Raw genomic sequence first — 26,103 nt, forward strand, 5'->3', positions numbered from 1 at the left:
CTCAGAAATTTAGATTCCGTATTTTTATATGACAGGTTTCATGGTTTGTGGGTTAAGGTATTTTTTTAAAAATATATTTTTTTTAATTTGGTGGCATTCCGTTAGGTGGAGGGTATTTTTAAAAAATTTAGCTAACGGTAAGGGTAGATGTGGCCCAATAGTACAGCGGAGGGTAGATGTGGCCAATATACTAAAGTAGAAGAGGGGTATATTTGACCCTTTTCCCTTTCTAATCTCAGCTAACGTCGCCATGGCTACGCATCGATTTTAACATAGTGCATTACTGCGGTGAATCTATCTTATCAACTACATTTTTGTTCAGTCATCCTGTGAATATATTGGGGCTTTTAAAACCCAACTTTATAAGCTTTATGGGTTTCTCATTGTATTATCAAAAAGTAATGACCATCCAAGTACAAAGCTAAGTGGTTAAGGACAAGGAGTTAGAGCCAACGAAAAGGAGCTCAAATCACCTGGCACTGCACAGAAACGTCCAAAGAGAAACAAAATAACAGCTATTCCTTTCCTACAGTTTTTCAAACTTCTGCTGTTGTATCGAGTAGAGCGAGATGCCATAGGAATGTTATTGTTAAACCTTTGATCAAACTTCTAAGCCAGAGACTACAGAGGCTACCCCAGAAAGTCAACAAACTGAGAACCCTCAATTCTCATAACACTGGACTAGGAGCTAGAAAGGAGAACAAGAAGCAAGAACACAAGAAACCACCCTTGTACATAGAAGTTTCACTTTCAAGTATAGACTACACCAGCAACAAGACACAGACAATTTTCAGCTCCCTGCACTTTCCTCTTTCAGTCTGTCAATTTCCTTCTCCCACTTGAGTCCAAACATTTCGCGGCCAAAGGGGACAATAAGGTTGTATCGGAAAACCTGCACCAACGCCCATGTATTAGTCCTTGCAAGTATAGCAGCTCTAATTTACTACGCTAAATCTCAACAATTCTAAAATGAGCCAGCCGAACAATTTTCTAGACGAATTTGAAAAATATGTTTTCCGGAACCAACACAAGTTGGTTTTGAGAAACAAAACCACGACCAAAGAGCAGCTCAAGGTCCAGCAGCTTTGGCTGAAACAAAGGGCCAGTGTCAGAAGTAACCAACAATTCTTTTCGCCTTTAAACCGTTTCCTTTTCTTTCCATTATAATGAAACACGTTTAGTAGCATTTAAATGTCTTAAGACAGTTTTGATCTATTAAGTTTCACCTATATGAAAGTGACTAATAAAGTTTTAAGCTTTGTTGAAATGTGTGGTCATCTCATCTAAAAACCTGCGTTAGAGAGAGCACATTTTAATTTACTTAATTAAACCTTCAAAACACCCCTTCATGTGCAGGCCTGATTCTTTTTCTGTTTTGATAATAGGTGGCGATGAGACTTGAACCAAAAGACTTCTGCCTACTCTGATACTACGTCGAACTGTGTGACTATCTCATGTAAAAGCTTAAGTTGTTAGAGAGAGCATACTTTTATTTACTTAATTATGTCTTTAACAGGTTTAAGTGATGTTTTTTCAACACAACTGATTTGCTAACTAAACTAAATCCAAATCTGTAGGTTGTTTTCAAAAATCAAACCCAAAAAACTAGAGATCCCTAAACCAAAACCAAAAACCAAATTGTTTTTCTCAACAAAACATTTAGAAAGATATAGCTGCAAAAATCATCCTAGGGGATAAAATTGAAGAAAGGTTCGTACACATATGCAATATATCTGCATGGATCGTTATCTCATTTTTCCAAAACCTTCTACTTAGTTGTCGAAGGACAGTAAACAGTTCATCTCATGTATCCAGCTAGGTGACCATCCCTCAACCAGAAAACCTGAAGAGAGTTCTTTTTCTAAATGGGCATGGCTGTTATGAATCTTTAGTGACGTTGTCCATCAAAGCTTAACAAATTTTGACACTAGTACCCTAGCTCAACCATCTCGCATAACAGGGTATAAAATCTGATAAAGCATCAAATATGGAAAATCCAGATGCATCTATGTGCACGCAGAAAATACCGGACATACTTTGACAATAACAACGGGGTAAAGGAGTAGCAGTTCACCATACACGGAATAGGGGAAAAAAGAACCTAAAAGCTAATTGAAAAGTAAATCATTTCCTCACTCTGCTCACCTTGTTATTGATGTCACGCATCTGCAGCTTTAGAGACTCGGATGCCTCGATCCATTTAGAATCACCGACAGAGTCTTTATGTGTCCATGCCTTTTTAAGTGCTGATCTCCAATCAACTACATTACTTCTTATTTCTTTGTTCAATTCAACCCACTCAGGTGCACATTTATTTCTGGAGAGAATCCTATACAAGGTATCTTCAGCTGGATCAGCATGAGGATTAGTATTGAGGTCCAAGGGTTTCCCCTTCCCTGGCAAGTTCTCAAATTGCCCTTCTTCCATGGAATGCCAAATTCGTTGTTCAACAACATTTATGATGTCAGTTTCCGACCTGACCAATATTCATTAAAGATTAAAAACCACCCCCCCCCCCCCCCCCCCAAAAAAAATGTACGATTGTCTTTTAACACTCAGGATAAATCAGAATCCTATTAACCACAAATGCAGATGCTCCAGCCAAAAACAGCAATAGTAACTAAGCGAAAGCTAGAGAATCATGCAACATACTTCCATGAATTGAAAGAACATTCGTCTGACTATTGTTTCAAGACAAATGAAGTTACATACTAAGAACATATTGATTCTGGATAGAGAACTCCATTCAATTATGGCAAACACCAGTCATGACACTAAGATGACAAGTTCTCCTCTTTTTAACAAACAGAGGTGGAAAGTATTCTAAGGAGGCACTCCATTTAACACTCAACATCACTGATTTTTTTTGTAATAGCAATTCATGCGCAAAATTCAACACATTACCTTAGCAGCCGAATTAACACATTATCATATCCTCAAATACTAGGTGACGGAAACTATAATTTGGAACACAAACGAGCCAGTAGAAATGAATTCACTTACTACACAAAGCAATATTTCAATTGCCATTTTTCTACGTAGAATACGTGAGTGAATACGAAAGTAAGTAAAAATATTACCTAACGGAGTTACGTTGACCACGAAGTTCGGGCGGAAGCTTACGGTCGTTGACGGAGTCGATAACACTGGAGAGACGATCGGTGATTTTCTTAGTAGGCTTAGGAGATTCACTCTCAGAAGAGGAAGAATAAGATGAACATCGTGACTTAAACGCGCCATGACTGAAGGTTTCAATTCCGGCTGCCGATCTAAGAGCGACTGAGGACGATAAAGCTCCGATCGATCTCGCGAAACGAGCTGCCATGGCGGTGGAGGGAAAATCCCTCCCTCAGACTGTTTGGGCTAATTGGGCTTGGGCCTCAGGGGTCCAATGATTTTGACAATCTTCCTTTGTTATGCGGCCGACTCAAAATATTTGCTATACGTGGCCTATTATGTATCACTAAACGAAACTCAGTTATAATTGGACCTTTTCCTGGTCTAATTCTTCAAGAAATTTTTACAATCCTATATACTATTTCAAATTTTATTACCTTTTCTATTCAAATTTTAATCTAATTACATAATATATACAAAATTATCAATTATGTACATTTTTAGACATTTAATGATAATAATTAAATTCTAAAATCACTCTAACGTCTATATCCCACTCCACCAACGTTTCTCTCTTCATCCCTCCCCCTCCCCCCCCCCCCAAACGTATCAGTATCTCCCTCCATTAACGTCCGTTTTCACTGTTCTTCAAAAATCCTTCTACATTTTTTCACTCTTCTTTAAAAATTTCTCTCCATTTTTATAGATTCAAACTCTAAATACTCTACTACACACCTCCATTAACGCATGTTGCTTGTTTAACTTTCATTGAAGAAGAAAACACTTTCGAAGATAAGCCCTAATTTCAGTAAGAGAGCAACAATTCCATCATTGACAGCCATTAAAAAGCTTCGAAACTTTGAATTCGAATTTGAATTTTCAAAAACCATTATTTGTTTGGATTGGGTATTGTTGCAAACAATTGGGAATATTATTTGGAGTTTATATCTCAATTTTGATGGTGTTTTGGTGAAGATTAGACTTGATTTTGGCTGAATTTTAGATTGAAACTCGAAGAAGAAGAAGACATGACATACATTATATTTACAAAATTGTAGTAAAGTTGTAGTAGAATTGTAGAAAAATTGTATTATATTGTTTATATATACATTTTTATTTAAATATTGTATGAAAGTTAAACAATATTGTATAAAAATTATATTTAAGTTGTATAATATTGTAGTTGTATACAATTAGGTAGAAATAATATATGAAAGTTGTAGATAAGTTGTATAATATATAATTAATTGTATGAAATTTATTTTTACTATGTATAAATCAGATACAAAATATACAAAAGACATTGTATAAAATTTATATACAAACTGTATTTAAGTGGTATGATATTGTAGTTGTATATAATTGGGTAGAAATAATGTATGAAAGTGTAGATAAGTTGTATAATATATAACGCGGTAGTGAGGCGGGAAGACAGAAATATATAAGAGAAAGCGAAAGAATGGAATCATGAGGGCAATGGCTAGAAAGAGCAATACTGGAGCTATGTAACAAGATAGAGACGACTCTTGATTTAGATGCTGAGATTATATCTGGGCTCGTTTCCTATTGCGAGCTTACTCCTACTCTCGATGCTAAAGAATATCTTGTTGTAACCCCTTTCCCTCCATCCATATCTCTGGTTTATGATTTTCTTGCTTCTAGTTTTGATGAGCATATTGTTATGGTAATTTGAGTTCTGTATTTTATATAAAGTCCATAATTGAGGGTAGAGGTATATGACTAATATTGGACTAGTTCACTTCTGTATAGTGAGTTGTGCGGAGGTCATCAGCAATGGCTTTTGTATTGTCCACTTCTTTGTATCAAGGTACAGTTTTACTCGTGGAACTTTTGCAACTTTAATTGTTTGGTTTTCTTATACCTAAATCCTTAAATATAAGTTCAATCTGGAGAGAAGAGGGGAGAGATGAGAGAAAAAAGGAAAAGGGTATAACTAAATCCCTTGATTGAAGACACAAATAATGGATTGAGAGCCTTTTAAGGTGGATCATATATATTTTGTAACTGAATGTGTTTAGGTCGGGTAAATACCAAAATATGGATATTTTTCGTAATAGGGTTTCAAATAGTGTATAGGAATGAAAAATCCCATTCTTGAATTCGAGTAAGAGCAAGTTAAACATTTGACCGATCAGACTTATTTTTTGGGAGCGATTATACAATATTATTTTCACTTCGGGTATAATGAGACTTCTGTCGGTATAAGTGCTTATATAGGGATTTTGTCTTGGCCATTTTTTCTATGGCTTCTCAATTATATCACTGCAATATCCCTTTTTACCCATGCAAAAGATATATGTTATGGATTGTGGGTTAAAGAGTTTTTCCAATTAAAGTAAATTTTTTTGAAATTTGGATTATTTTTTTATTCAGAGTCGCCACTTGGAATTGATTTTTAGTATTCCAAGTCACATTTTATTTGAATCCCTAGTCAAAGGAAGTCTTTTATTATTGGTCTGCGAAAATAAAGTTCGGATAAGGAATTCTGTTGACCGGGGAGAAGGTGTAAGACATTCCTCGAGTCTCATGATTCTAGCACAGTCGCTTTTATTGACTTATACTTGGCTTGAATTATTTTTGGACAAACTGTGTTTTATATGATTTTCATGTTTTTCCTATGTCCACTTTTATTGCTTAATTATTAGAATTGCTAAAGAATGACTTAAAGAATATTACGCTGTCATGATCACGTTACGCAAGCAAATGCATGAACGGAAACGAAATTAATTAACTTATCATAATCACGCCTCGCAAGCGAATCCGAAATCATGACAATCATTTATTTGTAGTACTTTCGAGAATTTACAATATTTGCGCTTGAAAAATTAGTTTAGGAAATTATTAAATTCCACTATCGCGCTACGCAAGCGAATCCGCGATTATAGCAAGAGATTAATTAAAAAGGAAATTAGTTAAGCTATTGAGATTATTGAATTAATTTATTAAGTGTTAAACCTCACGCTACGCAAGCGAGTCCGTGAAAAAAAAGGTTAAGCGCGCCTACTAGTTGCCTAGCGTTTAAAATTAATTACTAAGACGATTAAGTTGCAAAGTTATTTTAATAATAAAAAAAATCTGATTTATTGAGATTAATTAACTAAGAAAATAAAAATAAAAAAAATGGTCCAACTTGTTATTTTAAAGAGTGGGCAGCCATTGATTTAAGAGGAATTTTCAGAAACCACTATTGTTTAGTGCCTATTAACTTCATATAACTATCATATACATAATTACTTCCTATAACTACTATTCAGATGTTACGATAGTGTATTCGCAGTATTCGCGCTAATGTATTCATGAATACAGTAGCAAAAGTCGCCTAAAAAATAAGGGATTACAACTGTACGCGATTTTATTCACATGTATTCGCGTAAGGTATTCATGAATACAGTAACGACAATCACCTTAAAAATAGGTATGCCAACTGTCTAATAACGGAAATAACATCAATTAGCATGATACACTCCTAATATAACTCAACAAAATCAATTCTAACACGCCTCATTATCAACCCAATTAATTAGAATAATTTTTCAGTTGTATATAACTGTTATATTTAGTGTGTTTCAATATTTATTTTTTAACATTCAATGTTTGTATTTACTGAATTCACTATTTTGTATTCAGTGTATTCAAATGTATTTGTATTAACAGTATTTTTAGTTATTCCTAATACCTGTTATTACTGTTGTATTTAGTATATTTTATTGGTTGTATTCACTGTATTTCTATTTGTATTCAATATATTATACTGTATTTCACTGTATTTTAAAATTAAATATATTCACTGTTTATATTCTGTTCTATTTCAATGTTTGTATTCAATATATTTCAATATTTATATCCTGTATTCATGCATATTGTATATGAATATATGTGTATTCAGTTGTATTAAAAAAATACATACCTTCAAAATACATAAATACAGGCAAAAAAATAATGTATTATACAAAAATACAATGTGTTTGAGTGAATTTGTATAAAATACAATATATTTGTATCATTGTATGTGACTAAATAGCAAAAAAGAGAAAAAGGTTCATCGGAGATGGCGTTTTCTGGCCAAGCAAAATACTGTATACATTGTATTAAAATTAAAAAAGAGACGAACAAAAAATTCGGCCCTCAAATCTTCTCCGGCGTAGCCATGGACAGATCTATTCGCCTAAGAGGATAGCTCGCTGCTGCCACAGGGATTCTAGTTGCCGGTTTTTCACCGTAATCAGGCAGTGGAGATTCTGAAACATAATCACTTGGAGCTGAGGGATTCATAACTTAAAAATTTGAATGTTTTTAGATTAACTATGCTTAAATTTTAGACACCAACGAGAGGAAATGAAGGATTCAGCCAGATTAGAAGGAAGTATTTTGCTCGAAGGAGAGGAGAGAGAGATTGAAGAAAATTTTACTGAGATTTTGAGAGAGAATCGTGTGTTAACTGAAAGAAAGAGAGGAAAAAAATTTTTGAATAACGTATATCACGCCTAAATGGAACCTAATAGGAAGGTTCCATTTAGGTGAGATGGAACCTAATAAGAAGGTAGCAGGGATGGTTGTGTGTTGCGATATCAGGATCAAGTCGGCATTTCCAGTGTTGATGGTATAAGGGAGTTGATCTCTGAGGTGGTTTCTACGCTTAGGAATTTTGAAAGTGACGAGGAGGGCCTGATTGAGTGCAAGAAAAAATGAGGTATTCGATCATTGTCTTGGGTGCAATACAGCTTTGAGTTTCTAACACGTTGTTGGACCTTCGGGTGATGTTAAGGATTGAAGGGATTCTTATGGATGGCGGACCAGTGTGGACCCTGGGAGATTAGTTAATTTCATGATGGATGTAACCATAACAATGATGTTGGAGGAGGTCGATATGAGGTTACACAGGTGGGCTATCTCTTGTGAGCAGGTTAGCAGTTGCATGGTTTTGATGAGGTTCCTATGAAGAGTTCTACTTTCGGCCCAACATGGTATGCATGTACTACGATGTGAGATTGGATCGCTTGAAGAAGATGGTATGACTGTTAAGGGGTTGAGCGTGCGATGGTGGCTGATAATTTGGGATGTGTTATGATTGGTGCAACAAGAACTTATGAGCATTTTGGCCGAGCAACGGTGTGGGATCATGGTAACTAGGCAGAAGCGGTCGTTGTGGAGTTTGGATCTATATGTTTGTAGCATAAAGCTAAGTAGGGGAGCCCACCATTTACGATTGGGTGTTGCGGCCAAATGCACACGCAAGTATACACGGTCGTCAAGTAATAAAGTGACTAAAAGTCGGATGTCGAACCCACGAGAACTTGTGATTAACTATTAACTAAACTAGACTATCCTAATTATCTAAACAAGAATTAAACCGAAAAATATTTGATTCTAAACTAATTAAATAAAAAAATATAAATAATGAACAGAGAAAGAGAAGATTTTTATGATATCAATGTAATGAAAACGATCTAGGGTTATGGGCTATCTAACAATCCTATTGTGTTCTTCAATTGAATTGACCGACTGCTCTTACGCACGCTTTCGACTTGTAGGTCTCCTTTGTCTTCTACTTTCATCTCCAATTCACCTACATATAAAATAGAGTCAATTAAGCACAAATATAGTATAGTTTAGCATTAAAGCCCCAAAATGTAAGGTAAGTAATGCACTAAAAATATGTAATCATAACCAAACATCACTACCTCACACTTAAACTCTTGCTCGTCCTCGAGCAATCAAACTACACTTTATATAGACACGACCTTTTTAAATAATTTTCCTAACTCATCACACCAAGAATCTTTAAAATAGACTAAGCACAAGAGTATAACCTCTTTACCTCAAAATTTGACTCACAAGTACCACGCCTTATTCACAACTCACTCGCTTACTCTAACATAGAGGTCAATGACATTACCTTTCCTTTATGAATCAAGTGCCCTCACACAACAAAAGAGAGTACTTCCACACACAATAAAAATTTAAGAACAATTAGGAACTCAAGATAGAAAGAATTCACTCACTCTCAGAAATAACATTCATATGCCACAAAAGATGCGCCATAGGCTTGCCCGTAGTGTACTACTCTACTAATTTAGCTTATTCAGTCTAGGATCAAGTAGGACTTTAATTGGTTGTAATGTAGGCTACGGGTCGGTAGGATAAATTTGGATATAAGAGTGACTACACCTCCCTAAGTACTTTAATACATATACTTTAACATTTAACCCCACACTTATGTCAAACCATAACTCCACCTTCACATCAATGTATATTAACTCCATACTTCTTTAAGCACAATTATATCAAGAGTCACCACTATCAAGGAATATTTTTCACAGCAATACAACTATTGTTTCATTTCTTTTCTTTCTTTTTCAATTCAAGTCGCTTTTCTTATTTTTTTATTTTTTATTTCAAAACAGTGCACATTTCTCCTTATTTCATTAGTTTCACTCAAAAGCCAAACCAACCATCCCACACTTTAACTTTTATAAAGTTCATAACAATTCAAGTGCTCATGAGAGGTGAAAAGGTTCAAATAGATGGTTAATTCAAACAAATAGGTAAGGCATGTAATGTGGTTTCCAAAGAAACAAGATTACAGGCTCAAAGGGGTTAACTACGATACATAGCAATAAAGAGGGTAAATTATATAACTGGTTCAACAAAAAAATGCCTATATTACTTCCAATACTGAACAAAACTACTATTTCGCTTTGCAAACACACGGGGCAAGTTCTAGACATCAAGTACAATGCACAGAATTACACACAAACCTCACACACATATGGCACATAACTCACTTAGGATTGGACTCATCAGGACATTCTAGTCAAAGCAGTTAAGCAAAGTTAAGATCATATGATTTAAGCTACTTATACAAGAGTCAAAAACTGAGCCTAAGCGTCACACCTAAAGTACTCACTATTCTCAAGGCATAACAAAGTTAAGTGATATTACTCTAATTCAATTCATCTCACAGTGGCTCCTACTCCAAAAAAATATAAAACTACCTACACCCGGTTCAAATAAAACCCTTGAAAAAGAACCGCGACAGAAAGAAAACCCAAGGGAGAGGGTATACCATAAATACTTATTTTGCTATAAAATATAAAAGGTAGCTAAAGAAAATAATATTTTAAAATGGTTTTGGTTTATAATAAATAGGGTGTATACCTTTGCTATATGAGGTAAAATATACAAATGGGCCAGAACTTTTGGGAAGAAATGGGCAAATGAACTTTAAAAGCTTTGGGCATGTTTCCTTGATTTATAATAGAGTGGGCGTAGCAAAATTTTTAGTTTTGGTCCAACTTTCTTCTTAATTTTTGAATTTTAACAAAATATCAATTAAGTTGAGGCACACGTATGACTTAGCCAATATAGAGTTCCGTGCCGTTTCAAAAAATCAATGATTCTTTTAAAAAAAAAAAGAAAACTTTAAGCTACACCAGGAACAAGAAATCAAACAAACATGGCAAAAATGATTTACAAAAACGGACAAAAAATGATGCATTTCTTTTATTTAGCAATTGTTACCACCCTAATTAAATCATCCAACTCAACTGGAAAAATGCATACTCACTTGTTGAGATTATATACTTGACGAACATATTAAAGTACAATAACATTTCAGACATACCAGTTCAATCAACACCCGAAAGTCGAACTTAATAAAACTATACTAAAATCTATCAACCTTCAAACACCCCTGTTTTCGTATCATATTAACTCTAACCAATGTAGCTTGATTATCAATTTTCGATTAGCTCTAGTATCCGAACAGTGATGGCATGAACTTTCCAGCAATACCTAACGGTAGTACATGCTCATATACACTCTTCTTTTGAGAATTAGACAAAGTAGCAAGTCCGAACCATAACACCTACTCTATGATCTTTAGAGTGACTAAACAAGATTAACATAGCGCTTCAACTAACATTAAAGGAAGAACAAAAGCTTCAACTAGCAGTTACATATTCACATGGTTGAGTCATACATTCTGCATCAAAACACTAGAAACAACTAGCAAAATGAAACCAACTCTATTCCAACAGTCCATACAGGTTCAAATATTTTTCATTATCATAAAAAATCAGCAATACAAAGGTTTTAGAGTTACCTGATTTGCAACAAAATGAACTTCAGCAGTGAACGAGCAGAAAATCAGCAACAAAGACAGCAGAAACAATATCAAATCAGTAGTAACAGCACCCAAGAATACCCCAGAAAAACCCAACAAGAAGCACTAGAAACTAAAAGCTAGTAACTCCGTAAATTACCCAAAAGATCTTTCTATTTTTTTGTGAAAGATTTTACACTCAAATAATACTCACAAAGTTCTGAAATATCAACTTGCTATATGTATTAAGCTGTTTATTTTTCTCAAAGATATGTGTCTTTTTTAGAGTGCAAAAGATGATCCCTCCATATAAGATAGAGTGTAAAGATGTGTAATCTTTTATAGGAGAAGAGGCAATGCATTCATGATTGAAAATCTGCCCATAGGACATATTTTTTACCAAAAATCTGCTCTAACTAGTCAAAGGACATACTTTTGGTTCAAAAATCTATCCAAAGGACAATTTAACCAACTGTGAATAGTACTAGGAGAAGTATACTCCCAACAACCTTTAAACAATAAAGAGCAACCAAACAAGTACCCTACTCTCATGATCAAACATAACTACTCTTCAGCTTTTCAGTAAATAATAGTACCACCCTACTTGCTCACACACAAATCAGATTCAAACAACTATGGGTTGCCAAAGCAGAAACAATACTTTCGATAGAACTAATACTCAAACTAACTAGATTAAAACGATTTGATTTGTGCAAACTAACATGTAAAACAACTGAATTCACCAACTAAAGTGCGAAATAGAAATTAACGAGCATTGTTAACTATGAAACAACGACTAACAACAACTAAATAAACGATTTAACTATACTAAAGATCACGTTTGATCTATAATCATCCAACAATCCGCTAATCAACACAAATAGCTAAATAGAAACTCTAAATAACAGTAATCGATCAAAACAAAACAAATACAATCAGAAACTAGAATAAAAAATCAGAAACTAACAGAGAAAGAAAAGAAAGAAAAAGAAAGGTTAGGGGTTATACCGGACGGGCAAAATCAGATTATCCTCAAATCTTAAAGCCAATGCGAATGTTGCGATTGAGCATCGCCATGGTCAGAGTTGAATTATCTGTTTAGTTGTTCAGAAAGAAGGCCTTAATAAGTGCCATTTTAGTTTTCATTTGGAGTCTTATTATTTGCTGTTTAGTCCTTTCCTATTTAGTATTAGGTCCCTAAAGGTGGATAGTCTAGCTAGGCGCTACATATCCATTCTATTATTTGCTTGTCTTGGATTCTTTTATAATTTCGTGTACTGTTCATTTCCAGTATGTTGAATGAAAATTGAGTCTTTTGTTTTCTCAGCATTTTCTTTCTTTCTTTTTTAGTTCTTATTTTTCTTTCTCATGACGATTCTAACGTGGGAATCATTACAATTGGTATCAAAGCCAACGATTTTCGGCTATTCACCAGTGTTAATGACAAAGTCCGATGAAGGTTCGAATCTGTTGGAGCAACAAATTCAAGCTTTTATGGATAGATCGAACAGAAGACTGCATCATCTTGAAGAATAGTATCAAAACCATTTTCAGACCTTCTAGAGTTCACCAAATCAGTATGAAGTTCAAAGATTGGAGAGGGAGCAACGAATTTCCAGTGACTCATATGCATGTCATCAGTATTCTGGTGTAAATTCAAGTTTTTATCGAGACTCCTATGATGATTTTACTGGTGGATTTCTAATTCGACGAATGGAGGATGAAATTACCTCGATCCACCAACAAATGCTCACTCACAGGTTCCACATGCTCATCATTTTGATGGTAACTATCAGGGGTCATATTTCATTCAGTTGGGTGATGGTTCTGTGGTGTTAGTGAGTGATACTATAACTTCTCTTATACTTAGGAATCAATCAACAATGTCGATAAGATTCAAGAAGCATACGAAGAAGAGAGGATTCCTTGGTGCCTGCTGTGATCGTATCAGAAAGTACAAGAAACATCATGGCGGTAGAGGAAACGCCAATGAAATGAAGCAGCACAAAATTCACTTTGATAAATATCATTTTGGTTACTTGGAGAAAGTACGTACGCGATATCTTCGCAAATGCAGGAAATTGTGTGAGCGAGAAAGGGCAGGAACATCATCTATCCAGAACGACATCGTAGAGGAAGTAATACTGGAGGATGAAGAAGAAGATTTTGTTGTCTTTGATGACTATCCATTTACGAAAATTATAGATAGGGAGAAAGGAAGCAATGAAGACCAACTATTTGATAAAAGTCCCGACATAAATGAGATAGTGGAAATTTACTCTGATGAGATCACCAACACTCAACTTCAATTGTATGCAACTTCAATGACTCTAAATTATGTAAGAAAAAATTAACTCTAAACTGATTCCTGGGGACAATGGGTTTACCTTGATCCAAGATTATGGAGAAGGTGAGGTACTAAACTGTGAACATGAGCGTTTTCAATTTGGAATGATTGGTCAAATTAATGGTAGCTTAGAAGCCATAAAACAGTCACTCATGTCATTTTGCATGCTAGCTCAAAATAGTAAGCTAATGTTTCTGAGGTCCAATGATGTACACCTTCTTGCCACTAGGTGTCTAATTCTTAATAATGCGAAATTTTTTCTAGTTGTTTGTTATCCACTAGATTGTTAAGAGTGAAACAACTCACCAATACCTTACATATGCTCATGCTTTGGGGTGAGTTGGGTCTTCTTATTGCTTTTCCATATTCAGTTGTGTCTGGAATATTACTTTCTTCAAAGGTTGTTACATGTGTATCTGATGGCCTTGGGGCAACTTGCCTTAATATAACTAGATTGGGGAGAATGAAGGAAATGTTAGCATTACATTTCTTTGTTTACCTATTTACCAACCAGAAATATGGGGCGACTATGAGTGAAAATGTTGTCCTTTTGAAAAATGTTATGGACGAGTTATTGCACCATATATCTTCATTAAAGGGTACTGAGATGGATTTGCTTATTAAAATTAATAATATTACTTCTTAGGATGATGATGCATATGCCAAGTCATCATGTAAACCATGTGGGGCTGTTAGGAATGGAATTGCTCCACAAGTGGAGTAATACTTGGGACTTTTAACAATATCCCTTAATCTATAGATGTTGGAGGTACTCTGCACCACTCCCAAGGTTTTTCGGGTATGTCAAGTGATATAGATTTCTTATTTTCTCTGGTTGTATTAGGATATACAGAGGTAAATATCAAATCTAGAAATGAGCAATAAAAGATAAAAGTCAAGCAAATTCCAAGTATGTTTAATCACATGCTTGAGGCTAATAAGGTGTCCCTCAGTGAGCTTGTATTTACTACCATGACATTGATAAGCTTGGCAACACTTGATCCTAGAATTGCTGGCGGTGAAATTTTGGGAAGCCACGTTGAAGGTCTCATAACACTAGTGTTTCTAGTATTACACATCACCACTATTTTCAAGTCTTCCACTCCATGTCACTCTGTTAAGCTGGCCCATACTTATTCTTCCCTTCACAAGGATCAACTGAAGAAAGATTTAAATGGACTTGATGTTGTTTTTGGTTTCTTGCTGCTAGTTCTTAAGAGTGCTTTAAATGGTGGAATCATTTTGTCACCTTGCCTTGTTAAGTTTCTTTTAATTATGCACAACCACTGGTTAATGACATCTCTATTTGGAAGTGGCACCATGGATATCTTGAAAGGTGTTGGTCAAACTCACAGTATGACTCGGTGGAAGATAGAATGTATTGAACATGCTTATATTTCTTCTAGTCAAAAGGTTATTCTCAGCAAAAGGGGGTCTCAAGAATCCCAAGATACCCATCTCCTGCATGTAACTGCTCTTATTCCTGATATTGCATGTGTTATGGATGTCAATGGCAATTTGAATCATGCAGTAGAAGAGCTCAACAAGGTTGCTGGTGCTTGTGGTCAAAGTTACACTCATTATGTGTCTATGTCCAAACTTGACTTTGCTAAAAAATTATACAGTTGTAAACTTGCAATCTGCAGTAGCTTAACCTTGAGTACAAGATTTTTTTTAAGGGGGAAGGAATGTTGCGATTGAATATCGCCATGGTCAAAGTTGAATTATTGGTTTAATTGTCAAGAAAAAAGGCCTTAATAAGTGCCATTTTGGTTTTCATTTGGAGTCTTATTATTTGTTGTTAAGTCCTTTACTATTTAGTATTAGATCCCTAAAGTTGGATAGTCTAGCTAGGCACTACGTGTCCATTCTGTTATTTTCTTGTCTTAGTTTCTTTTATAATTTCGTGTACTGTTCATTTCTAGTATATTGAATGAAAATTGAGTCTTTTGTTTTCTCAACAGTTTCTTTCTTTCTTTTTTAGTTCTTGTTTTTCTTTCTTATGACAATTCTAACATGGAAATCGTTACAACAAATATTAGAAAATTGACTTCCCGAGCGTTGTTTTCTCGATGGCATGTGCTGGAAAAAGAATTCCGGCGCACTGAAATTGAATCTAAGTCATGCCAACGAGAAAACAACACTGTGGAGTCGCATTTAAAGATAGAAGACGATTCACAGGGGTTGGTTGGGTGTTTCAGGGGCGGCAACATGCATGATAGTGGCCGACAACTTTGTCGAAAAATGGTTGCCAGATTTCGGACTTGAAACAAACAAATAGGAATAGATCTTAAAGAGGTCTACCAAAATATGTGGACATCGGGTGGTGAGGTCGTCTAAAACTTGATAAATTTCAAGAACAAAGTAAGCTAGGGTTTTGGTCAAGGCTATATTTAAGGTGATTGGTGAGGATTTTAGGGATTTGGTTTATGGATTTGGAAATAGGGGAGTGAGAGGAGGCCATGGTATGATTTTGGGGTGATTTGGAGGTGGCTGGCCGGTGGATATAGGTGGCGGAGGCTAGGTCTTGAGGAAGAGAGGAGAGAGTGAGAAGAGAGAAGAAGAAAAGGGGAAATAAGGGGAAATGGGGCAAATATTTGGGGAATTAGGGGTATACCTGAGTGGGAGATTAATCTTGAGCCGTTGGATCTTGGGAGCTTGAACGGCTGAGATTGCATCTCAATAGCTTGGCCAAAACGATGCCGTTTTGGGTGTCTTCCAGGCCAACCCATTTGGACGGGGTTGTAGTCTGTTGGCCTCCGATTTTGGGACCAATTTTGGCCCAACTTAGCTAAGAACACAACTTAGCCCACATTCTTATTCTCTTTTAATTAACTATAAACAACTCCTAACTCCTACACATACACACATAATAAACATAAAAAATAAAGAAAAGGAAAGTGCAAAATTAGGCATTTACAGCTGCCCCTCTTTTCTCGTGAACATGAAGAGTTTTTGAGCAAAGATAGTGAATATCATGACTAATTTTTGTTCACATATGACTCTAATGAAAGCATTTTTTTAAAAAAGGTGACCGAACCTTGGTTCCGAGGTTGCCTACATATCCTTGACTGTAAAGAAATTAGGTCAGTGTAGTTTTGGATAAATTTGGTAGCTGGGACTACCAGGCACTGGAGTTAAGACTGTTGTTGTTGCTGCTATTGCTGTTACTATTACTCGCTTCATACATCAAAAGAAAAAGAGAAGAGCACTACATATGTCTGCAAACTAAGAGTACATACTTCCTATCTATGTGTCTTCTGAGTCAAATCTTGATTCTTGGCCTGCTCACTTGTGTTCACCTTAGATTGGATCTTGATGCTCTTTGAAGAAAAGATTATGACTCAATCTCAGTTGCTTGCTTTCTAGATTTGAAATTGAGAAGACGGACCATGAGACGCTGAGTTGCTGGCATATTATCAAAACTAACTCCAACTATCTTGTGATTGAAAGATTTATTTCTTCTGATGAGAACTGAAACTGCAAGCTTTGATCGTCACAGTCTGTGCTCTACGGTAGGGGCCTGCAAAGTCATCAAAGATAAACAAAACGAACAAAATTTTCTGCCCAAGTTTGGTACTAGAAATATTTTGTGAGTTATTAGAGAAAGCTAAAAATTATCTAATCTATGAAAGGAAGACAAATACAGTACTATAAACTAGCTATACGAGGATATGAAACTAGGGGGTACCCTGTATTAAAGAGAGATAATGTAACCATGGATTGGTACCCTGTATCATTAAGGAGGAATGTAACCAGGGGTGGGCATCCTGTATCACTAAGAAGGAATGTAACTAGGGGTTGGTACCCTGTATTACTAAAAGGAAATATAATCAGATGTTGTATCCCTGTATCACTAGGAAGGAGTGTAAACAAGGGTTGGTACCCTGTATTAATGAAAACAAATATAATCAGGGGTTGGTACCCTGTATTACTGAAAGGGAATGTAACCAGGGGTTGGCACCCTGTATCACTAAGGGAACGTAACCAAGGATTGGTACCCTGTATTACTAAGAAGGAATGTAACTAGGGGTTGACGCCCTATATCACTAGGAATGGATGTAAGGGGTTGTCGCCCTGTATAACTAAGAGAATGTAACCAGGGGTTGGCACCCTATATTATCGACAAGGAAAATATAACCAGGGTTTAGTACCCTGTATCACTAAGAGAACGTAACCGGGAGTTGGCACCCTATATTACTGATAAGGAAATGTAACCAAGGGTTGGTACTCTGTGTTACTAAAAGAAAATGTAACCAGGGGTTGGCGCCCTGCATCACTAGGATGGATGTAACAAGGGGTTGGCGCTCTATATTACTGAAAGAAAATATAACTAAGGGTTGGCGCCCTGTATTACTAGGAAGGAAATATAACTAGGGGCTGGCACATTATATTATGATAAAGTGCTGAATCCCTCTAGGCAAAAAGGTTCTACTTGAGTTAAGCTACATAAAACAACCTGATCGAAGAGTACTTCTACCCGAAACTATGAGCTTGATCCCCCTAGGAAAAAAGGTTCTACCCGACTTAAGCTACGTAAAACAACATGAGCGAAGAGTACTTCTCCCCGGAAATATGAGCTGGATTCCCCTAGGCGAAAAGGTTCTACCCGAGTTAAGCTCGTAAAATGTCATGAGCGAAGAGTACTTCTACTCGGAACTATGAGCTGGATCCCCCTAGGTGAAAAGGTTCTACCTGAGTTAAGCTACGTAAAACATCCTGAGCGAAGAGTACTTCTACCCGAAACTATGAGATGGATCCCCCTAGGAGAAAAGGTTTTACCTAAGTTAAGCTACGAAAATGGGAGGTGTGAACAGTAGTGATGCATGCTGAAAATAAAAGAAAATGAAGATTTTAAAGAGCTTACATTTGGTGACATTTGTTCTTTAATCGCTATTCTGTACTGCTTTGTTCCTGCTTCAAACAAAGAAATATTTGTAAGTTGCAAAGTGGTGGTCTATTTGTAGCATTGATGCTCTGAGTAGTTTGAATTCATGGCCACTGCTATCGAAGAACTGATTCTGTCAGTGCGGTATCAAGATGCTCGGATACTCTGTATCGCTTCCAAGAGACCTTGGCTTTTTGACATTGCCCCCGACTGTTTCATACCCGAATGTCTATGGTAGCGCTAACCCTTGTCCCTAAGGCAAGGTAATTTTCCTTTAAAATCAAACTTAGTTGTCTTGCATCCAGTACCAGTTCGTGTCCGTAGTGCTTATCAAATTTTTTCATGAAGCAAGTCTTGCTTAGGCGACATTTTCAGTTTCTTTGAGACACTTTGTTCGCCTTATCAAAAGAGATCACATATGGATTTGTGCCTTCGCCAATGCCATATATGCCCCAAATTGTGCTCGATATTACGGGAAAACTGTAGCTAGTTTTGCAGCCATTTCTTTGATTCGCTTTTGATGCAAGATTATACCGAAAGGGACTCAAAGAAAAATTATGGGAAGATAGAAGGGCAATTGAAAGAGAAAAAGGAATTGTGTCTAAACAAAAGGTGTCCCTTTTGGGGAAGGGAATAGGGAGACTTATCTGGAGGTATGTGCCAACTTCAATGAATCATGACATATATTTTGGACTGGACGCCTGATCCGTCTAAGCTGTCTAATTCTCAAAATCCATCACAAATGTTCATCTTGAAACTGTCATGGTTGTTCTCATGCCGGAGTATCGAAGACCCTCATTCGACTAGTAGCGCCCTTTACGGGTTTTCGCTAACTGACCTCTCTCATTTCTCTACTCACCATCGCCTTATGGTTCCCATATGGGTTTTCACCAATAAGACTCTCGCGTTTCTCTGCTCACTGTCACCTTACAGTGCCCTTACAGGTTTTTACCGATAAGACTCTCTCATTTCCTTTTTTTTGTCGCCCTTGACTAAGATATTGCATGCGGAAGGTTGTCCAACACCCTTGGCATGGTGACTTCGACATTCTTAAAGATCGGTTAGAAGGTCTTAACAAGAAAAGGTGAAAAGAACCTGGAACTAAATTACAACCTTTTGAACCTTTTATAGAATTACCATAAAAATAAAACAAACTTCTACCCCGGTTTTGGAGTGTTGGGAAATGGACTTTTTGTTGTGATGGGACCGAAGCCAGGGTAAGGCTGCCTACGTATCCTTTCGGAATCAGGTCGAACGTAGTTCACCAACTCAAAAGATTTGTTGTTTGATTCTTTTTTCTTTTATTCTTTATTTGTTTTTACAAGTACATAGGTTCTAAAAAGAGGGAAAACAAAGAAAACAAATATGAATCAAAAGGGTTAACAAAAGGGTGACACCTATTTGGGATAATGAGCAATGATAGCCGTCGTCATCTTGATCTGAGAAAATCATGCATGAAGGTTCTGCAATGGGGCATATATCAAACATAATATCTTTTGACTGCATTAGCGTTAATAGTCATGTTTGGTACCCGTCCTTCTTCATCTACCAAGTGCAAGGCCCCTTTTGGTAACACTTTCTTGATAATGTAGAGTCCTTGCCAGTTCGGAGCGAACTTTCCTTTAGCTTCTACCTGGTGCAGAAGGATACGTTTCAAAACGAGCTGGCCTACCTCAAAGTGCATTGGACACACTTTCTTATTATAAGCGCGTGCCATTCTTTGCTGGTATAACTGGCCAAAGCACACTTCTGCTAGCCATTTTTCATCAATCAACATTAGTTGTTCTAATCGGGTCTTGACCCACTCAGTGTCTTCAATCTCTGATTCCACAATGATTTGAAGAGAGGGAATTTCGACTTCTGCCAGTATTACAGCTTCAGTTCCATATACTAGCAGATAAGGAGTTGCTCCAACGAATATGCGAGCAGTTGTGCGGTATCCTAAAAGAGCAAAAGGAAACTTTTCATGCCATTGCCTAGACCCTTGGATCATCTTCCTGAGAATCTTCTTGATGTTCTTGTTAGCCGCTTCAATGGCTCCATTGGCTTTTGATTGGTAAAGGGTAGAATGGCGATACACAATTTTAAATTGCTCGCATACCTCCTTCATCAGATGACTATTTAGATTGGCTGCGTTGTCAGTGATAATGGTCTTCGGGATACCAAAGAGACATATGATGTTGGAATAAACAAAGTCAACCACTGCTTTCTTGGTGATTTTTTTAAAAGTAACTGCCTCCACCCACTTGGTGAAGTAATTAATGGTGACCAAAATGAATCTATGCCCATTTGAATCCTTTGGCTCGATTGGCCCAATAACATCCATCCCCCATGCAACGAAAGGCCAAGGAAAGCACATAGGGTGAAATTTAGACGGAGGCGAGTGAATTAGGTCGCCATGAATCTGGCATTGGTGACACTTGCAAACAAAACTGAAGCAATCTCGCTCCATGGTAAGCCAATAATACCCTGCCCACAGAATCTTCTTCGCCAAAATGTATCCATTCATGTGAGGTCCACATACCCCCGAATGCACTTCGCTCATGATTCGTTCTACTTCTATGGAATCTATACATCTCAACAAGTTCAAATTTGGGGTCGTTTTGTACAAAATTTCCCCATTCATGAAGAAAATACTAGCGAGCCGCCTTATAGTTCTTTTTTGATCTCCCTTGGTATGCTCTAAGTATTCCCTTATTTTCAAGAATCGTTTTATGTCATGATACCATGGTTCGCCATCTGGTTCAACCTCAATTGTATTACATTAACCATTTTGATACCGAACTTGGATTTCCAACAGATCAATATGAGTGTTGCCTGGATAAGGGAGCATCGAGGCTAAGGTAGCCAAGGCATCAACTAGCTTGTTGTGAAACCTGGGAATGTACCTAAAATTGATGGACTTGGATCTTTTTCTTAGGTATTGCACACATTGTTTGTATGGAATAAGCTTGATATTTCGAGTCTCCCATTCGCCTTGGGCTTATCGGATAAGCAAGTCAGAATCTCCCATAATCAATAGTTCATGCACCTCCAGATCGAGGGCTATTTCCAGACCCATGATATAAGCCTCGTATTCTGCCGTATTATTGGTACAGAAAAACCGAAGTTGGGCCATTGCAGGGTAATGTTGTCCAATAGGTGAAATGAGGGTTGTCCCGATCCAAACTCCTTTGATATTGGTAGCCCCATCAAAATATATTTTCCATACATGGTTGTATCGTCCGGAACTACTTCCTCTATCGAGTTGACCTCTCCGTCTGGGAAGTACATGCTCAATGGCTTGTAATCATCATCAACTGGATTCTCGACTCAATGATCTGCCAAAGCTCGTGCTTTCATTGCGGTGCGAGTGACATAGACGATGTCGAACTCTATGAGCAGAATTTGCCATTTTGGGAGCCTTCTAGTGGGCATTTGCTTTTGGAAGATGTACTTCAAAGGCTCCATTCTGGATATGAGGTAAGTAGTTTAGGCCAAAAGATAATGCCTCAGCTTCTGGGTGATCCAAGTCAAGGCACAACATGTCCTTTCTGAAAGTGTATATTAACCTTAAAATTGGCGAACTTCTTGTTCAAATAATAGATTGATTGTTCCGTTATGCATGTCACATCATGTTTCCCCAAAACACATCCAAAGGAATTATCCATCACCAATAGATATAAAAACAAAGGCCTACCAGGTTCTGGTGGGACGGGTATAGGGGGTTTTGATAAATAATCTTTGATCCTGTCAAAAGCTTTTTGGCAATCGTTCGTACACTTGATAACAACATCCTTTTCATCAATAAGTACCCCATGGAGTGGTGAAAGCGGTATTTTCTGCATCATCCTCATTCACTAGAATCTAGTGGTACCCAGCATAGCAATCTACGAACGATTGTTTCTCTTGCTTTGCACAATTATCTACAAGAATGTGGATGTTTGGTAAAGGAAAATCATCCTTTGGACTTGCTTTGTTCAGGTTCCTGTAGTCAAGACTCTGGTTTTTCTATCCTTCTTTGGCACATGCATAACATTTTCCACCCAGGTGGTGTATCAGACAACTCTGACTTCATTGGCGCTAATTGCTTCATTATTTCCTCTTTGATTTTGTCACTCATGTCTAATTTTCGTTGCTTTTGTTAGACAGGTGGAAAATTAGGATACGTGGGAAGCTTATGAACCACTAGGTCAACACTTAAACCTGACATATCATCATAATACCACGCAAACATATCTCTGTATTCAAATAAAAGTTGAATCAAGGCATCTCTATTTTTTTGTTCAGTGTGAATGCTTATCTTTGTTTCTCTAACTTCTTCACGACTTCTGATATTAATTGGCTCAGTTTCATTGAGGTTGGGCTTAGGCTTGTTTTCAAATTGTTCCAACGCTCTTTTTATTTCCTCAACAACCTCATCTTCATCATATTCAACCTCTTGATGCATTATTTTGAAATTAGACAACTTTTAAAGATCTGGGCATGAATTTCGCATGCATGTCATGTTATTAAAGCCAATATTAATAGAACTGAAATGGAAAATAATGACAAGAATTAGGAAAACAAAAAGATACAAAACTTAATACGAAACTGAACTGCATTTCATTGAATTTGAAAGGATAGAAGGGTTAACATCAAAACAAAACAATCATACTGAGATGTTTGGATTACAACCTTGAAAGTAACCAAAATACAAAAAAGAAGTTGCAAAAGCAAACTACCAAGACTCCTTCCTTGTGGGGAGAGAGGTTTCTTCCTAATTGTTGAGCATGGTGTCTGGGTCAATTAGTTGCATATCGTCATGACTAGTGCCTTCACCAGCCTGTATCATATTCACTTCAGAAAACATCTGGCTGAGGCCATGGAAAATTTCATCAATGTTTGTCTGCGCCGAGGAATTTTGACCCTCTTGGAGTCGTGGCTTGACAAAAGTGTAGAAAATATGAGGGATATGTTGCTGCAAGACCAACCCATGCTTTTTGCAGTGCTTGGATTTGTCTTTATCTGTTTGTCTTGGACTGAAATCTAAGCCAAAAGTACCCTTGTTACTGAACAGAGAAATGGGTTCCGAAATTCCTTTCAATGATGACGCCAAGCCTTTTCCTGTCTCATAACCTTGTCTCAGCATAAGTGCAACCACCATTACAGATGTGATATAAAGATGAGGATGCAGAATGGGCTTTCCTTCCTCAACATGGTCCACAACAACCACTTTGAAAAACTGATAGACAATGGACTTACACCCTTCCTTTGCCTCATACAAGAGATTAACGGATCTATATAAATTGATGACTCGTCTTCTCCGTGAACAATTATTTCTTGCATGTCATGTTCGAACTTAAGCATCTGATGCAAGGTGGATGGCACAACTCGAGCCATATGGATCCATGGCCTTCCAAGAAGAAAGTTATAAAATGTATCTATGTCCACTACCTGGAAGACAATTTCAAAATCAACTGGCCCAATTGTCATGGTGAGGTGGATCTCCCCAATGGTATCCCTCGTTGATCCATCAAAATCTAGGATGCGGACATTGCTGGGTCGAATTCTGTCTGTATTGATCTTTATGCTTTGCAAGGTGGAGAAAGGACATACATATACGCTCGAGCCTCCATCAACCATGACTCACTTTACGTAGTGCCCCTCACATTTGACAGTCAGTTGTAAAGCCCTATTATGCCCGGCTCCTTCTTCGGGGATTTCATCATCAGTAAAGGTGATTCTATTCACCTCAAAAAACCCATTGGCCATCTTCTCTAACTGATTCACTGTAGTTTTCTCTGAGACATGTGCCTCGTTCAGGATCTTGATTAGTACACGGGCATGCTCTTTTGATGGAATGAGCAAAGATAGTAGAGAGATTTAGGCAGGAGTCTTTCTCAACTGGTCAATGATTGAGTAATCCTGGACCTTCATCTTTTTCAAAAACTCTTCCGCCTATTCTTGAGTGACTGGTTTCTTTATTGACATTTGGCTTTCTCTGATTTGCTTAGACTTCCTCAACTCTTCTGGAGAGTAACACCTCCTTGATCGAGTCAAACTCATAGTTTCCCTCACTTATTTCCTTGCATTTGTAGGTCACCACAGTTTTGTTATAGTTCCAAGGAATGGTTTTTGTGTTTGTCACACGGGGTTGCATGGCGGGTTTGATTAGGATCGGCTCTGTTATACCTTTTGTATCACCTTGTTTCTGCCTCACGATGGGGTGGCCCCCCAGGACATACAACTTTGGGCTTGGAACACTAGATCGGACTTCCATTCTCGAGATTTTTGGAAAAATAAAGTTGCCTTCTCTAAGATTTGAGCGCCTTTCACAATCAACGACGCATCTCGGCCTGGACTTACTTCCAGTTTGGTTCCCTCTTGAATCGTTCCCACTGCCCATTCTGCTCCACCAACTAGCTTGTATTCTTGATCTCGGTCAATCATTCACACAAAATGAACATCATTGTGTGCTGGCAATGAGTTATTTGTCACATTAGGAGGATCCTCGCCATTTGTCACTACAATATGTTTTTAAACAATGCGTCTTTCTATGGATCTTTTTAGAGTCCAACAATCATCAGTGCTATTCCCCGGGTACCTGAATGATATTCACATCTAACATTTGCTTGAAATCCATGTGAATCAGGATGCATATGGTGGGGAGCGATGGGTTCAATCACACCCATCTGCTTCAACTTCTAGAACATACTCGTGTATGATTCAGCCAATGGAGTGAATTTTTCCACCGGCCTCTACTCTCGACCGTAATCCCGTGTGGGACGAGAATTGTAGGGTGCTCAAAAATTTTGCTGCTAAGGTTGGGCGATCCTTGGAGCTGGTGCATGTACCTGTTGATTGGGAGGTTGATTATAGGATTGAGCATTAAACACTGTATACTGTGGTGGTCCCATAGAGTATTGAGGAATTAGTGGGGGATAATAATGTTGAGGGTAGTTGGATTGCCCGTGTTGTACTTGCACATAAAGGTGTGATGCCCCTCTTTGAACTTCCCTGGATCCCAAGGTCATCATGGACCTTCATCTCTCTTCTTTCTATTTGCCAAACTTCCCGACCCATTTTGGATTGCTTGGGTGGTGGCTTTGAGAGCAGCTTGACTTACAATTCTGCCAGTTTTTAGGCCATTTTCGACCATCTCCCCTATTTGGATTGCTTCTTCAAAAGGTCTACCCATCGCGGACATCATGTTATGAAAGTAATCAGGCTCTTGAGCCTCTAAAAAAACAATGATCAACTCGTGGTTATCCATGGGTGGCTTAACTCTAGCCACTTGCTCCCTCCACTTGATGGTATAATCCCTAAAGCTTTCAGTCAGCTTTTTCTTCATATTGGATTGGGAATTGCGATCTGGTGCAATATCATTGTTGTACTAGAATTATTTGATGAAGGTCTAGGCCATGTCGTCCCAGATATACCAGTGAGAGATATCTTGGTCAATGAACCATTCGGAGGCTACCCCACAAGACTTTCCCCAAAATAAGCCATCAGCAACTATTTTTTTCCTCCTGCACCCCTCAGCTGGTTGCAGTACCTTTTCAAGTGGGCGATAGGGTCACAGTGTCCATCATATTTCTCAAATTTTGGGGTCTTGAACCTTGGTGGAAAATGGATGTGAGGGAACATGCATAGATCACTGAATGA

At 37.4% G+C, this 26,103-nt stretch overlaps 1 protein-coding gene and 1 long non-coding RNA gene across 4 annotated transcripts in view; both read right to left on the reverse strand.

The window, feature by feature from the left end:
- Positions 1-443: 443 nt before the first annotated feature.
- LOC104087898 (uncharacterized) lies at positions 444-3,412 on the reverse strand. Of its 3 annotated transcripts, none has more exons than XM_009592470.4 (3): positions 3,124-3,412; positions 2,146-2,420; positions 444-892 (listed from the first exon to the last, which is right to left on the reverse strand). In XM_009592470.4, exons 1-3 carry the CDS (start codon positions 3,323-3,325, stop codon positions 791-793), a joined length of 579 nt encoding a protein of 192 aa, XP_009590765.1. In that variant the 5' UTR covers positions 3,326-3,412; the 3' UTR covers positions 444-790. The 3 variants fall into 3 exon arrangements, with proteins under 3 accessions (XP_009590765.1, XP_009590766.1, XP_009590764.1); XM_009592471.4 differs by having other exon boundaries at positions 2,146-2,417; positions 3,124-3,411; XM_009592469.4 differs by having other exon boundaries at positions 2,146-2,476; positions 3,081-3,411.
- Positions 3,413-8,536: 5,124 nt separating this feature from the next.
- The window catches only part of LOC138906405 (uncharacterized), a 43,926-nt gene continuing 26,359 nt past the window's right edge, over positions 8,537-26,103 (reverse strand). Inside the window, exon 2 of the long non-coding RNA XR_011413749.1 lies at positions 8,537-8,704. This is a non-coding gene — a long non-coding RNA (uncharacterized lncRNA). The remainder of the gene's footprint in view (positions 8,705-26,103) is intronic.

Source organism: Nicotiana tomentosiformis, chromosome 2 (genome assembly GCF_000390325.3).
Source record: "Nicotiana tomentosiformis chromosome 2, ASM39032v3, whole genome shotgun sequence".
Classification (NCBI taxonomy): Eukaryota; Viridiplantae; Streptophyta; class Magnoliopsida; order Solanales; family Solanaceae; genus Nicotiana; species Nicotiana tomentosiformis.

Excerpts from the sequence above, each read along its gene's own strand:
- LOC104087898 (XM_009592469.4), bottom strand. The coding sequence starts at position 3,325 with ATGGCAGCTCGTTTCGCGAGATCGATCGGAGCTTTATCGTCCTCAGTC. Across the intron at positions 2,477-3,080 it reads GGTCAACGTAACTCCGTTAG|GTCGGAAACTGACATCATAA; the intron begins GTAATATTTTTA and ends AATATTGGTCAG. Across the intron at positions 893-2,145 it reads TGCGTGACATCAATAACAAG|GTTTTCCGATACAACCTTAT; the intron begins GTGAGCAGAGTG and ends GCGTTGGTGCAG.